Source organism: Scylla paramamosain, chromosome 13 (genome assembly GCF_035594125.1).
Source record: "Scylla paramamosain isolate STU-SP2022 chromosome 13, ASM3559412v1, whole genome shotgun sequence".
Taxonomy (NCBI): domain Eukaryota; kingdom Metazoa; phylum Arthropoda; class Malacostraca; order Decapoda; family Portunidae; genus Scylla; species Scylla paramamosain.
Genome location: NC_087163.1, coordinates 2112501 through 2127500, shown reverse-complemented (window position 1 = coordinate 2127500; position 15000 = coordinate 2112501). Strand labels below are relative to the sequence as shown.

The 15000-nt window shown below is 43.0% G+C and overlaps 2 protein-coding genes across 2 annotated transcripts in view; one reads left to right on the top strand and one right to left on the bottom strand.

Moving 5' to 3' along the window:
• The window catches only part of LOC135106317 (proline-rich protein 12-like), a 123675-nt gene extending 118543 nt beyond the window's left edge, over window positions 1-5132 (top strand). The window contains exon 6 of the mRNA XM_064015205.1: window positions 1086-5132. Coding sequence (XP_063871275.1) covers window positions 1086-1171 — 86 coding nt within the window. The 3' untranslated portion in view covers window positions 1172-5132. The remainder of the gene's footprint in view (window positions 1-1085) is intronic.
• A 781-nt stretch (window positions 5133-5913) lies between these two features.
• Window positions 5914-14811, bottom strand: LOC135106319 (profilin-like). The gene is made up of 4 exons (XM_064015206.1): window positions 14623-14811; window positions 9914-10030; window positions 7878-8031; window positions 5914-7124 (listed from the first exon to the last, which is right to left on the bottom strand). The coding sequence occupies exons 1-3, from the start codon at window positions 14731-14733 to the stop codon at window positions 7879-7881; spliced, it is 381 nt and encodes a 126-aa protein (XP_063871276.1). The 5' UTR covers window positions 14734-14811; the 3' UTR covers window positions 5914-7124; window position 7878.
• Window positions 14812-15000: the final 189 nt, after the last annotated feature.

Below are 15000 nucleotides of genomic sequence, written 5' to 3'. Positions count from 1 at the left end.
GTGTGTGTGTGTGTGTGCTCTACTGGCTGGCCGCTGGCTATAATCTCAGTGTCTGGCTGCCTGTCTCCATTCCTGTGTGTGTGTGTGTGTGTGTGTGTGCCAGCACGTCAAACCAACACTTCCTCCTTTATTTATATCCTTTTCCACTGCTTCAATGAACTAGCTGACCGATTTAACTCGAAGCAAGTCGAACAAACTTAACGGGCCAAAGTGACTCACCTCGCAGCACCTCGCAAAACAGACCCAATGCAACCAACTGACTGACTGAGTTAACTGACTGGCTCTCTTTGTCCCTCCCCCACACGCCTGTCAGAACGCCGCCACCTGCTCTCCGTCATAAGGGTGTCAGTTTGGGGTCAGAGAAGCGGGCGAAGCGGGCAGGGGAGTGAAGGAATAGAAGGGAGGGAGTGTAAAGGAAAGTTGCAGTGTAGAGGTAAATATAGTGCTGGGTAATCGAGAGAGAGAGAGAGAGAGAGAGAGAGAGAGAGAGAGAGAGAGAGAGAGAGAGAGAGAGAGAGAGAGAGAGAGAGAGAGAGAGAGAGAGAGAGAGAGAGAGAGAGAGAGGCATATTTCACCTCGCCAGCTGTTCCACATTACCAACAGAACCCTTCATCTCAAGCCTAATAAGTTCACCGCACCTTCCTTCCCTTCCACGGCTAAATTTAAAGAGAGAGAGAGAGAGAGAGAGAGAGAGAGAGAGAGAGAGAGAGAGAGAGAGAGAGAGAGAGAGAGAGAGAGAGAGAGAGAGAGAGAGAGCAATATGTTTGAGGGAAGATATGACAGCTAGAATCAGATATATAAGAAATATATAGGTTATGGATAAATGAATGAGAGAGAGAGAGAGAGAGAGAGAGAGAGAGAGAGAGAGAGAGAGAGAGAGAGTGTGTGTGTGTGTGTGTGTGTGTGTGTGTGTGTGTGTGTGTGTGTTGCAGTGCTACTTAGCTAAGAATAGAAAGCACTAACCCACATTCATTCTCTTCTTCAGTACTCTTCCTTACCTAACCTGCGCAAGTTCACACTCAAACCCAGTACGTCTAAACATTGCCAAACTCCTTAACATGTCCCCCTTTTCTTTCTCTTTGCAGACGGCAGCGAAGGATCCAAGTTCAGGTTCAACATCTTCCGCGGGTTCTGGCGTCGGAAACAGTACTCCTTCGACAACAAAGTATAGAGTTAAGTCACCACTGAACCCAAGCCACACGGACGCCATCTAGCCAGCCAGCCAGACAGTCACAGACACACGCCGCCACAGAGCCTGGGTGGGTTGGAGAACGTGGAAAGTTACCTTGCACTTCATTACCAGCCCGCATTGACCGACATACAGACAGGCACCGATATAGCAGCGGGCTTGAGGGCTGAGTAGCACGCGTGGTGAACTGCGGTTAGGAGAGCGACATGGTATATCGTTTTTACCGGTGGTGAATGAGGGCGACGTGAAGGCAGGCAGCTCGCGACCTTGTACTGCTTCAAAAAACAAGTAATGCACCGGCGTGACTTTGAAATCAGCGCGGGTGTGTTTGAGGCAGCGGCGAGGAACGGAGTGATGTGTGTTGTGGGGAGTGAGTGACCTTGACGAGACCAACCGACCGCTCTTTTACCCGCCACTAGCACCCCCTCACCCCACCAGCTCCGCCCCGCCGTCGCCGCCGCCGCCTCTCTCTGGTCTGGGCCAAGGGCGTTAGGAAACCTCTCAGCTGTTATTGCAGACTCGAGGGCTTCATCATCGCATTATTAGTGTATAGGTAGCAGTGTTGTGAAGGTGAGAGAAGGAGAGATGGTGGTAGTTGTGTTGTTGGCGGTGGAGTGATGTGGGTCAGAATCAGAATGCAGTGTTATGTTTGTCTCGTCTTCTCCGTAACGTCGTGACGCCACATTTCCCACGGTTATGTGACACTTGGAGTATGAGAGAGAGAGAGAGAGAGAGAGAGAGAGAGAGAGAGAGAGAGAGAGAGAGAGAGAGAGAGAGAGAGAATGCTACACGCGGTTTCCACTGCCTGCTATAATATAATTCGTCCGGCAGTGGTCGTTACATCCGGAAGTGAAGATTAACATACAAATTACTCGTCTGGTAATACTTTCCCCGCTGTTGCACGAGAGATTGGTCGTTTTTTATAATAATATACCTGAATTAGATCCTTCCGTATGGCTAGTTCGTCCCTCGTCGCAGCTTTTATATTAATATTAAAGTAACGTCCCTTTATGAACCCTCCACCTGACGCAGAAGGTCCTGGTATCTGGTCGTAACTCGTCAGGTAACAAGCCGTGGCCGTTCCAAGTCAAAGAAGTAAATATCTGCAGTTAATGATAAGTAACCAAAGAGTAAGAGGTAAGAGAACGTGGAACATTAAAGGAAATACTGAAGAATACAGCAGATAAAACTAGTGGTCATGATGGGTCAGTCATGGCTCTAGAGACTATAAGGTAGGTAAGTGTAGCTGCTATCACGGGTCTAGCGAAGGCTGGGAGAGTTTGGTCACGGCTCAAGTAACGTTATGATAGATGTGGTGGATGTGCTCGCGTCCCCCTGCCTGTGAGCCGCCATGCCACGGCTATTCCGCCAGTGAATGGCTGCAATGGACGTTTACAAATGGAAGCAGGTGATGCACATAGTTACCAGACGCTTTGCGAAGGCCCATCAGCGGCGTCACAGTGGCGTGGGATGAGGCTCTATATCGGTCATGGTCCCGGCTATTGGTACGGAATAGGATGCTAAACTGGGACAAGCTGAAGCGCTCTCAACTGTTTGATTGCGACACTGCATGGAAAAATTAACAGTTTTTATAAACTGATGAAAATTTAATATCGAGTCTTTCAGGAGCTTGCAGATAAGTCAGAGATGCTTGATTATGACACATGAAAAAGCAATGCAGATGGAGTTAAAAGTAAACTAATGTCAAATGTTCATTCTGAACTAACTTCAGGAAACATAGATAAGCCAGAGATACTTCTGTTTATCAGCATTTCTTACCTGGAAGCTGTTATGTTCCTTTGTGACATACATGCCTTTTATATCACAGCTTCCTTGCCCCCAAAGAATCAGGGTCACCTTACCTCTGCCTGCATCACTACAAGGCGTGCACTCACTTGCCTTACAACCAGGGTTACCTTACCTCCACGTGCATCACCTTTCACCCGCCTTACTTACATGGCCACCTACACGTAGATGACCAAACTTGCCTAAGCTGTGTAGACCTGTGAATAAGCAACCATTGGCTTCGTGTGGCCAGCTGTCTGGAAAACCACATTCCACATAGATTAATAGTGGAAAGTACACCATATTGATTTCCGGGACGATTTTAATGATTATATAAGTTTCCGTGAAGCACAGATGGTGTCTGACTTGACTGATGAAGAGGATTGATTTATCACTAAGAACTTTCTTGAGAAACCCTTCGTACACTACTGTAATCAAATCAATGGTACACAAGTTTATTCATTACAAACCGTCCGAAAAATCAATCAAGCCTTCACTGGACAGGAATTAGGAAAGAACTGTTACTTTCCTTCAAGATCTGATTCTTTTCTTTACTGTGTGAGTTTCAGCTTACACATTTACCAGAACTTAATAAAAAGTGGTAAAGGTAAACCTCAACATATGCTGACATTTATCTATCAGCATTGGAAGAGGTCAGTGTAGTTCTGGCTTGAGTCCAGAGATCTCATAATTATTGGTGCCCGGTCACTGCACTAACCACACACATCTATTGACAACCGGCCAGATCTCTAAACCAACCATGTTCCCAGTCCAAGATGGCACAAAAATACAAAATTTTCCAAGTTGAGCTTTACCGTACTTACTTGCTCCCTCCAGCCTTTAAGTCTAAACCGGTGGTAAACCTTGCAGCCCTCAACCCGAGGGTTCCAAGTATAGACAGTAACTGACCCTCATATCAAGTCATTTAGGCGTGACCACCGATGCGTGACAAGTGTCAGGGCAAATAATGGTGTCACATCACTCACTATACTTGGTGGACCCCACACTATATATTATAGATAGATCATGAGTTGCTGTGTATAAGCTTGATGAATATTTAAGAGTTGTAAAAATGCTTGTCTTACGGAGAGGGTTAAATTCCTAATAATATCTGGTAATGTACAATATGATTTGTAAATACTACATACATAAACTTACTCACACTTACTACATACACCCTTTTTTTTTATGCTTCTGAGGGTTTAAATATTAAACTGATAGCTTATGTACTACATGTATATACGTATATATTATATATTCCATAAACTTCCTAGTGGCTGCTGTGTAAATGGTGTTGCCTCCTCTATATGAAGCCTGACTTGCCAGACTGACTGGTCAAACCTTCATCCCTTCGCATATATGCCTTGATTTTTAACCAGATTAATTTTTTTCTACAACTCAAGGATCTCAGGCAGTGTTGTGAAGCTGTAGCCAGACGTCCCTACCTTGTTCCCGTGCAAGTGGCTCGGTATCTCGCTTATACTGGCAAAATTATCAAAAAGATTGCTCAGGAACATGATTATTGATGTTCCCTGGATATATTTTTCATTACTTGCAGATACGTGCTTTAACATAAACTACCAACAGCAGTGTACAGGATTTTTGCGAGTCTCTCTGACAGCTATCCTTGTGTAGTCATTAATTAACACATTAAGGTGAAATCACAAGCTTTTAATTCATCTAGGTTAACACGGATTTGCGCTACAATCAACATTTATCAATATATATATATATATATATATATATATATATATATATATATATATATATATATATATATATATATATATATATATATATATATATATATATAAAACTAAGTCAGAGCTGGAATATATTGATTTTTTTTTCATTATTATTTTAGAATCAGGTTCATCTGGGATTGCTGTGGTGGCGGTAATCCAGTCATCCCACTCAGTACTTAATGTTATGCCAGCTCACGCTTTCTCCAGCCTGCACAAACAAAGCCGCCCACAACACATTGCACCACACACAAACACACACATTCAAATACTCGTGCTTGTGTACGATCCAGGCTTCCCAGAAAGAGCCTTCCATTCATCGCGCCGAAGCAACTGTGCTATGTATTTTTTTAACAACTTTATTTGCAGATTTTTATTAACCTGTAAACCACATGAAAATAAACTACTAGATGGACTGGTTTTGTCTTCCTCAAACTCCCCAAGCGTTTCGTGTACTCTATGCTTCTATTTTCCTTCCAGATCTTCCAGGACCTAACTAATGGTGCTGGAATAATGAAAAGCAAGTGCATTCCTCGATCAAGGGTCAATACTTTTTAAGGCTGTGGTGAATTTAAGTATCTAAGGCTTGGATGTTAAAGCAACAGCCTACATGGTGAAGTAAGTGGCAGGTAGATGGCGGTGGTGAGTGTAGTGCCTAACATTCTAAGGGCCGACTGAGCGTTTATACTAACAATAGTAGATATGGGTCGGGGAGAAATGCACGTGTATTGGTATGGGGAGGAAAAACGTGCGTGCTGGTGAGTATGGAGGAAGAAAATGTACTTGTAGTGTTAGATATGTACTTGTACTGCTAGCTATGGCACTGGCCAATGTACTTGTGTGGTAGATATGGAAGAAATACGAATAGATATGGAAAAAAATGCACTTGTATAGTAGAAATGAGTGAACTTTTACTAGCATAGGCAAGGAAAGCACTTGTACTTGTGAACATGAGAAAAGACATACTTCACTGCAAGCTTAGCCTGTAATTCCTCAAGACTAACCAGTGATAAGATGCACAGCGTATATCTCCACCTATGCTGCTTCATGTAACGTAAACAACACGGGTCACAAATGTAGGTCGTGCGAGTCAGTGCTGGTTTATGGGAGTTAAAACAGCCCTGGGGAACCGAACCACACGCATGTTGTTTGTCAGGACAAGGGGAAGGCCACACGGTGACAAATCAAAGGTTTGAGTTATTAAGTAGTGTTTATTGGGGGCAATGGAAGCTGTACAATACTGAGCGCCAGCAGTAACTACCAGCGCGGCAGAACACCAAGCCTGGGCACATGTGGTCCAATTTTGTGCCTCTTGAAAACATCAGCACTGACCATGGAGGGCCAGTACTGTGCTTGTCCTTAAGTTAAAAATTATCAAACCAGCAATTCTGAACCAGATGTATATTTTGAACATTATTAATAGGATGACCACATTGAACTTTTTATTACTTCAGGTTCATAATCGCTAGTCTCACTGAATGATGACTTCAATCCCCCATTTTCAAAAAATTAAATATTTGAGATTCTTTAATATCCCCCTTCAAATCAATAGCAATAAATGGCATAAACAAATAAATCTTAAGACTGAGCAAATGCACAGTAAGATATCAGGACCCAATATTCAGATACAGGCTAGAGTAAGTTTCCTTAAAAGAAAATATAGTTCGTTGGATATCAACATAAAAGATACCACTTGAAAATAAGGAATGCATATTCCATTTAATCGTTCCCATTGAGTGATGTTATACCTGTAGAAACCTTTCTTCCTCTAAGGAACAAATTCAGTTACATAGTTCAACACAGGATCAGTGGCTAGCAGAGACTAGACACTCACACAAGTGTTGGAGAGGGGAGAGCAGAGTGAGAGTAGGCAGATGGGAGTGAGAGGGAGGGAGGGAGGAAGGAGGAAACACAGCAGGAAGACGAGGAAGGAGGAGGGTGGCAGGACAGGAAGCAGCAGATCATCCCTCCCCCACTAAATGCTCAGATGCACACAGGCTAGCCACTTCTCTATTAGATGCAAAATCATCACTTACAAAGAGTTCAAGTTAATTCATAAGAAAGCTTCAATAATAAATTGTTCATGGAAAAATTTTATTATACAAAAGTGTTCAAACGCGAAAAGTATATCCACTTGAGAACCCTTGATGTCGATTCAACACATCAACACTGTCAAAGCCGCTCCCAAACAACATCTGTTATTAACCAAAAACAAAGGGCTTCCACATTATTTATTTTTTTTCAGTTTGCTGCTTTTTTGTTCAGACAGAGTTAAGAGTTATGATGGAACATGTATGGTTCATAACAGTCACTCATAACTCCATTGGTCAACACTGGTATATCACATGTCATCCACTGCCACAAACTTCAAAGTGAAGATACTGTGATATTCAGGAGCTCTGCCATCACTGCAAAGAAATGGCGACAGGTGTGAGTCCTACACCTGTACACTCACCATCAGTAAGTCAAGGGCACTGGAGGTGGAGGGAGAAAGGCCGCCCACCTCCACTCTTTACACATCACACAAGCACATGCATTTTTCAGCAACCTAATCAAGCAAGCTGGGAGAAACCTTGAACCTTATCAGCCAGCGCTCCATGAAGTGCTGACTGAAGGTGACAGCTTTCCCCTTGCCATATTTGTGTCACAATTGCCAGAAAAGACGTGCATGTGTGACTGTACAGTGCTCTTGACCACCTCATGGCTTTATTCTAAGATACTTAAGTCTCCCATTTGCAGTTAGAACAGACTTTACTTCCCATACTTTCCTCTAACTTATTTTCTAATCCACTTAATCACCTCACTTAAAACTTTTTTTTTCTGCACTGAGATGGCAGCCACATCAATAACAAGTCCATTATTCTACGTATAACAATGAAGCAAGCAACAGAATCCTCCCTACACACTGATGGTGAAATTTCATATAGACTGAGGACACATCTTACACATTCTTAGTTTACCTCTCAAACATGTGGCAGTACTGTCATAACACTTTTTAAATAACATACCAACACCATATTCATCCTTATATAATGCAGGATAAAAAAAATCTTAAATAATTTAGCCAAAAAACAAACAAGCCAGAAGACATTAGGACTCAGATCCAACACTCGAGTTACACCGGCAGGAGCATGAGAGCGACACACAGGGGAGGGACTGACCTCAGTAAGACATGGAGATTAGGTAGTCCCCTAGAGACTCTACGACGGAAGCCACCTGGGGGTGTTGGATGGGCTCCTCAAATACTGCTACCAATATTGTTTGCAAGGTCTTCATTGAGTGCATCCCGGACTTTCCCTTCTTGCATCGGATAACCTGAAGGGGAGAGGGAGGGGAAGGGGATATGGTTATCTCATAATCCAAATACGTTTTAATACAGAGAACTTGGGATTAATGTTATAATGCAACCATACATTCAGCTCTGCCATAACCCCACCTAGTAGCACCTCTCAATTATAAACTCCACAGCAGAGAAGCCACACCCATTCCCCAACATAGCAGCCTCGTTGTCTCCCAGTATACATTTATCGTAAGCTACAGTTCCTACGTTCCTGCACTTGTATGTAGCAATCATCTGTATACACTCATATGGGCTTCCCAGAGAGAGAGAGAGAGAGAGAGAGAGAGAGAGAGAGAGAGAGAGAGAGAGAGAGAGAGAGAGAGAGAGAGAGAGAGAGAGAGAGAGAGAGAGAGAGAGAGAGAGAGAGAGAGAGAGAGAGAGAGAGAGAGAGAGAGAGAGAGAGAGAGCTCCTTCTAACTCCACAATCACTTAAATCTCACTTAATCAACTGATCAGCTCCATCCTTTCTATCAGCCAAACTAATCTACCTATATACAAAACAGTGATTCCACTTGCCCCCTGTACACTTTTCCCAGACGTCCCACACAACTTTTCCCAGACTCCTAACAAGTTACTCGCCTCTAGTCCCTGCCAATGTTCCTTTCCTATTCTTTAAGTTCCCTTTACTGAATCTGGTATCCTGGCCATATTTGTCGTGAACAAGGAGTGGCTGTGCATATTTAAAGTCCACTCCAGTAAACAGGACCTCACTCACTCCCTGCCTGCCTGCCTGCCTGCCTGCCTGCCTGCCTGCCTGCCTGCCTCCCTCCCTGTTTCCCACTCAGCGACTTGTCAACTCACTACAGGAGAAAAAAAAAAAAAAAAAAAAAAAACTTTAAAAGTGTCAAATTCTTTCGTTAACCTTCAAAGCTCAACTGAACTCCATCAACCACTGGATACGTATTTCCCTTCCCATCAAAGACACGCACTTCCTTTTCCTGCAAACGTAATGCATTAATTGTTTAGAAACTCTCGCATCATCCATTTCCTTCCCCCTCCAGTTAAACTTTAAATTGAAACTGCTTTTAATTATCCTTCATTATTTAACTTTAACTTAAGTTCTTTGGCAAGTTTCATCAGATACTTCTCACAGTAAGAATACAAAATATGATAAAAATAAAAAAAATTAAATTCACGCTATGTAGCTTACCCTTATCAACTGCATCTCTAATATACCAGTGACTACACACAGCAACCCATCTCTATCTCCTACTCAGGATCTACTTACTGATCACCACACACCAACTCACATCTGCATTTCTAACGACAATAACTACTAACCCAGGCAACCCAAGTCTGGGTTCATAATCAGTGCAGAAAACAGGATGAAATGACAGTAACAACATAAATAGAGGTCTTCCTGTTACTCTCCTGCTGTCCCCACACTCTTCTACAGACACTCCCCGCCCCCCCTGCAGCCTTTCCTTACACCTCCCTCGCGCACGACTACGTCACTATCTGAAAATGGTTATCTGTGATGGTAATAACACTGACTCAATATTATGAAGTCTTCCTGTGTAAACAAAGGAAAGTTATCTTCAAAATCAATGAAATTTATACACTTAAACCTGTAACCAAGTAATCTAAAATTAAGTTACACAAAAGGAAACACAAAAGGAATTTTGAAGTAGGTACAGTCAGCTTGTGTTACCGTCCCTATCTTCGCTCAGCATTTGTGAGGCCCTTGGTAAATCTAATTTCATCAAATACACAAGCCCTCAGTTTCAGCATTCTTCAGACATTAAGTTGATAAACTGACTATCAGTTCAAATGCTAGGAAAATCAGACCTAGGAATAAGCTCACACTTATCCCTATGTCTGCCTTGGCTAAGTTGAGACGCAGCTGGTGGGACTTACTTTGTCAGTGCCAGAGAGGTAGAAGAACTTTTCACCGCCTATATGGACGCCACTCATGGCAAGATTACCCTGATCTGCAAAACTACTTGACAGTTTTACTAGTTCTTCCCGAGTGGGCTGGAAAGACAGGAGAGAGGTTTCATTAGTTATACATCACATGGTACATAATTCACATGATTGAGCCAATTATATTAAACCCTGAAATATTTAACATATCTGTTGAACACCGGAATCATGGCATACGTGCTGAACGCGCGCGCGTGCGCACACACACACACACACACACACACACACACACACACACACACACACACACACACACACACACACACACACACGAAGGGTTACCAAGGGTTACCAAACCTGCACCTCTGATATGCAAGAGATGCCCTATTAGTCTATACGTTCTGCTTAGATACATAACTGAACACCCTCAGACAGACCTCTGTTGTAATCCCACCATGTTAACCTATAAAGTAAGCTGGAAATTACGAATCCACTACTAAATGACACGGCACTAGAGCAAATAATAACCAATCTTTAACCCCTAATTTCTTACCTAATCAGGAAAGGGAAAAAAAAGAAAAAAAAGAAAAAGAAAGAAAACGAATAGGGTAACTAAATCCACCCCCTAACAAGGAAAAATCTGAGCCTTACAAACAAGGACCACCAAATAACTTCCCCATAACAAGACACGTAACGGCAGACACCAAGACCTTCCAAATTCCTCAAGACAATAACATTCCTTACTCCCTTTACGATACCCATTTACCTCGTAGCTGCATCCTATCTTTACCCCTTCCCCAGTCTCTGCCCCCGTGCCTTCCTCAGCTATTTCCCTCCCTATCTCTCTTCCTCACACCCAGTCTCCCGGTCTTTGTCTCCTAAGTGTGAATGCCACTAAATGAGGGAGACACAATGGGGTATATGTAGACTGTCACACGGCCCTCCATCACACGCTAATTATCTACATTCACTTCGATGTAGTCCTCTTCATATGACATTGTAGCACACCAAGTAGGCTAGAAGCTGGGTTATACCGTTTTTTTTTTTTTTTTTTTTTTTTTTTTTTATATTCACCCAACTTCATTTTTACTTCCCCCTAGTCAGGCATTGTCACGAATAAGTGAAGCTGTAAACTACTGCACGGGAAAGAATACCTCAAAACTATTCATCTACCTTTAACTATCTGTACTTAATTATAAACATTAATTCTGTACCAACTATCTATCCATGTACGAATAAGTAGGTAGCACATAACCTTGATAACATGACGCTGCTTTTCTGAAACTTTGAATCTCTCTCGATCCTTCTACCTGTGCGTGATAAAACATAAAAGCTTATCCGAAACTCTGAATCTTTCTCGATCCTTCTCCATGTGCGTGAGGGGGGAAGGGGAGGAGGGGTGTTCATTGGAGTGGTGAGAAAGAATATTTACTGAAACTGTCAGTATGTAACAGATAACGTTCATGTCACCAGGTAGCCGCGAACTGCAAACACTACATCTCACGCACACACATTCACGCACTCCTCCCCACCTCATCCCTGACACACACACACACATACACCAAACTCCCAGATTCACTAACAATACAATTCTAATAGTCTAAACTGATTTCGACCATGAGATTCCAGTACTCTGTAACTGGTAATCAACGTAATTTCAGAAAGTTCGGTAGTGTTACGAGGGAACTTTCTCCGTAGTACTGGTTCTGAAATCCCTGGTGTGGGTGAGACACGAAAGCATGGGTGTAGTTTGTAGGTCAATGATAGTACTAGAAATGGATAGGCCCTGATCGATACTAACGCTGTGGTTTGAATTATTCCTTTAACATTTCTCTGGAGGCTTGAGTGATGGCAGATGACCACGCTCTCTCTCTCTCTCTCTCTCTCTCTCTCTCTCTCTCTCTCTCTCTCTCTCTCTCTCTCTCTCTCTCTCTCTCTCTCCATTATTGCTTATTAACTTCTCACTCATCACCACTACTACGTATTCACTTAAATAGGAATCTGTGAAATCGAACTCTGAAGCCAAATTTTGAATCAACCAGCCATACTCCCCTTGCAAAACTGGCTTCAGACACGCAAGAACAGCTGATACACTTTAGTAGTTTCACATTAGAGGCCTCAACTCATTACGAAGTATCTTTTCTAGTTCTAGTTTCTCTCAAAATATGCTGGGTGAATCAGCTTCCACACACCACTAAGGAAAGCTTATCCATTTATAAAAACTAGATATCCTTTTTTTTTACATTCACATTTCCACGTGCCTTAAATTCAAGTTAACTAAAAGTGCAATTAAGGTTTTCAATGGGGTATTTGTGCTTTTAAAACGATGAATTCTCGACTAATATGAGCTCAAAGACTCGAGGAAGTACGAAGCAGTAATCAATGCTGGATTACATCACGCACGTACACATAATTACCCCTATAATTAACGATTTTTGCTTCATAACTTCACAACCTTCCTCACGAACATTAATACGCAAACAATGGATATTCACTGCCTGCAAATTGTAACAAGCTACAATATTCACTCAATCCCTGAACTTTACCTTAATTACACGTCCACTAATCTGGCAAACAATGTTGGTGAAATTACTGTTGCCAGCTCAATTTTTTTTTTCACTACGGCTGACTGAATAGAATGAGCGGGGCATTCAATCTACTTCCAATGTATACGGTATATGCAATGCTATACATCAACCGGCGATATAAATGCTAAAACCCGGAAAATCCTACAATTGACTATCTGGTACTGCAGTAAAAGCACAGTGAACGTTACCTCTCCCAATACACTAAATATTTATAGCAACAAAATACATGTGCCATCATCCCGTTAATGTATATTTATCTATTTACTATGAGTTGGGGAGAGGAGGAAGCAACCCAGCAAGTGATAGTGGGATTTCCCTGTCCTTCCGCACCATAGTAACTGAGGTTGGGAAGCCAAGTAGGTAACATCCAGGCTAGAACTAATGGGATCACTACCTACACGGCTCAGTCTTGCCTCTCATACACACACATGCTGCCTGACTGGTTCAAATCACCTAGGAAAGAAAAAAAAAAAAATGGAGATACCTAGTTAAGTGATGCATGGTAACATGTATCTATATTAGTATCTACCGCACATTTCTCCTCTTCAAGCACGCGTACACATCACCAGGCAGCATATATAGCACAGGACAAGCCAAGCCAGTCACCCAGGCCGGCTGCGCGAAAGTAACAAAGAATGGCAAGGATATACAACCAGTAGATACATGTAATAGGTGTTATAATATAAAGCAAACCCTTATCAGCTAACCCTGTATTTCAGATGCACATGTAACGCGTGTAATATAACATACTAACGAGTCCACCCAGACAAGCCACGAGCTGACGCACATTTACCCCCCAGTGGCTCGACGCATGACCGGTGAGGCGAGGCTCGGTGCAGCCAAGTCACTTATTTACTGGCGGGCAAAAGATTCTTACTTGGTGTGAGGCTAAATACAAAGCGAGACCAGTTCAAATTACCCAGACTGGCCAAAATGTACCTTATAAACGAGAATGTAGCAAAAAATATCGTGGTAAAAATAATCTTACTTCGCCTGGAGGCAACAGACGGTTTAAAACGAAACAGACGTGGATTATATACATACAAACACAACTCTCACACGGCAAACCTCTGTGTGCCATACCCGTATTGTTCCTGCTAAACTGAATCCTGTCTAGAGCCATATAAAGGGCGGTATGTGCCTAACGGAGGTGACTCAGGTCTCATATTGCTCCACCCGACTCATGCTAAGCACAATGTCGGCGGATCACACCCAGACCTTTCACCTCACCTCTGGTGAAGGCCAGGGAGGGGCTGCTCCATCTGGATAACCCTAGAAACCTTTGCAGATTCCAACCATAACTAAAACTTTCAAGTCTTCACTGTAACTAAACTACAGCAAGTCAGTTCACAGTAACCATCTTGCACCGCGCCCAGTTAGTTATTGACTAATTCGCCACCTCCGGACAACAGGAAAATTATACGATGAAATTGGAAAATTACACCGGTGAGGTTGTCCCGAGTATGGCAACTCGTTACACAAGTTGGACATCGATGGCTGGTCCTCTGTACTGGGTGACATTTCAGCCAGCAACCAGTTTCTCTCCCCGCCATCGCCACCACCACCACCGCCACACCGCCTCCCCTTAACTTGTAAAATCAATACGGAATATAAAGAAAGAGGGCTTAGGAGGACAAACACACGTGCACACATACGTACATACATTCAAACCCACAGTGATGAGAACTACCTATTATGCGAAAAATGGAATATAAAATGGTGATATCAATGTACACTTATTACACTTCATGAATCTAGTCTCTACCTCCACACACTTCACACCTGCACACATCCCTAGAAGTAACACGCCCTACACTTAACCCAGCATGGAGACAGGCACACAGACAGATGGACAGACAGAAGCGGGTGGTCACTGTCATAATATTTGGGTCAGCGGGGAAGGGGAAACTTTCACTCTTATCCTTCCCTCGACTCATGCCACGGGAACAAAGAAACCCACGCCATGCCATGCTTAACGCGACTGACAGGCTGATGGAAAGTACCATATAAAGCCATTTTGTGCCCCGGTCACACACACACACACACACACACACACACACACACACACACACACATACAGCCGGCAAAATGTGCTAATTCATTTTTTCTACTTACTTCGATGTTATTACTTTTGGCCCATAATGTGCCGTCGTGACCAGCGATAACCGCCTTTGCTACAAGTCCAGAGCCCATAAGCTGCTGGTCAACGTAATTTTGCCACGACATTTTGAAATAATATGTATAAAACGAGCCGAAGCACCTCCCTCGCCACCTCTTACTGGACTACTGACTGGGAGAGGCAGGGCCGCAGCACGCCATGTCTTCCTCCGCCCTAATAACCTACCATCGTTCGCCATTTTTCCATTTCCCACCTAATAACACTCCATACCCCAACCTTTTTCCGCCCATTTCATAACCAATTTCTAGTTATGATATTTTGCAGAGTAGTTTTATTTATAAATTACTGCCTTGTTCTATTCACTGCAACTTTCG

Bases quoted from the DNA above. Each gene is read 5' to 3' on its own strand.
- LOC135106319 (XM_064015206.1), bottom strand. From the start codon at position 14,733: ATGTCGTGGCAAAATTACGTTGACCAGCAGCTTATGGGCTCTGGACTT. The intron at 10,031-14,622 runs GTAAGTAGAAAA...CTGTCTTTCCAG, and splicing joins CCAAAAGTAATAACATCGAA to CCCACTCGGGAAGAACTAGT. The intron at 8,032-9,913 runs GTAAGTCCCACC...TCTCCCCTTCAG, and splicing joins ACCTCTCTGGCACTGACAAA to GTTATCCGATGCAAGAAGGG.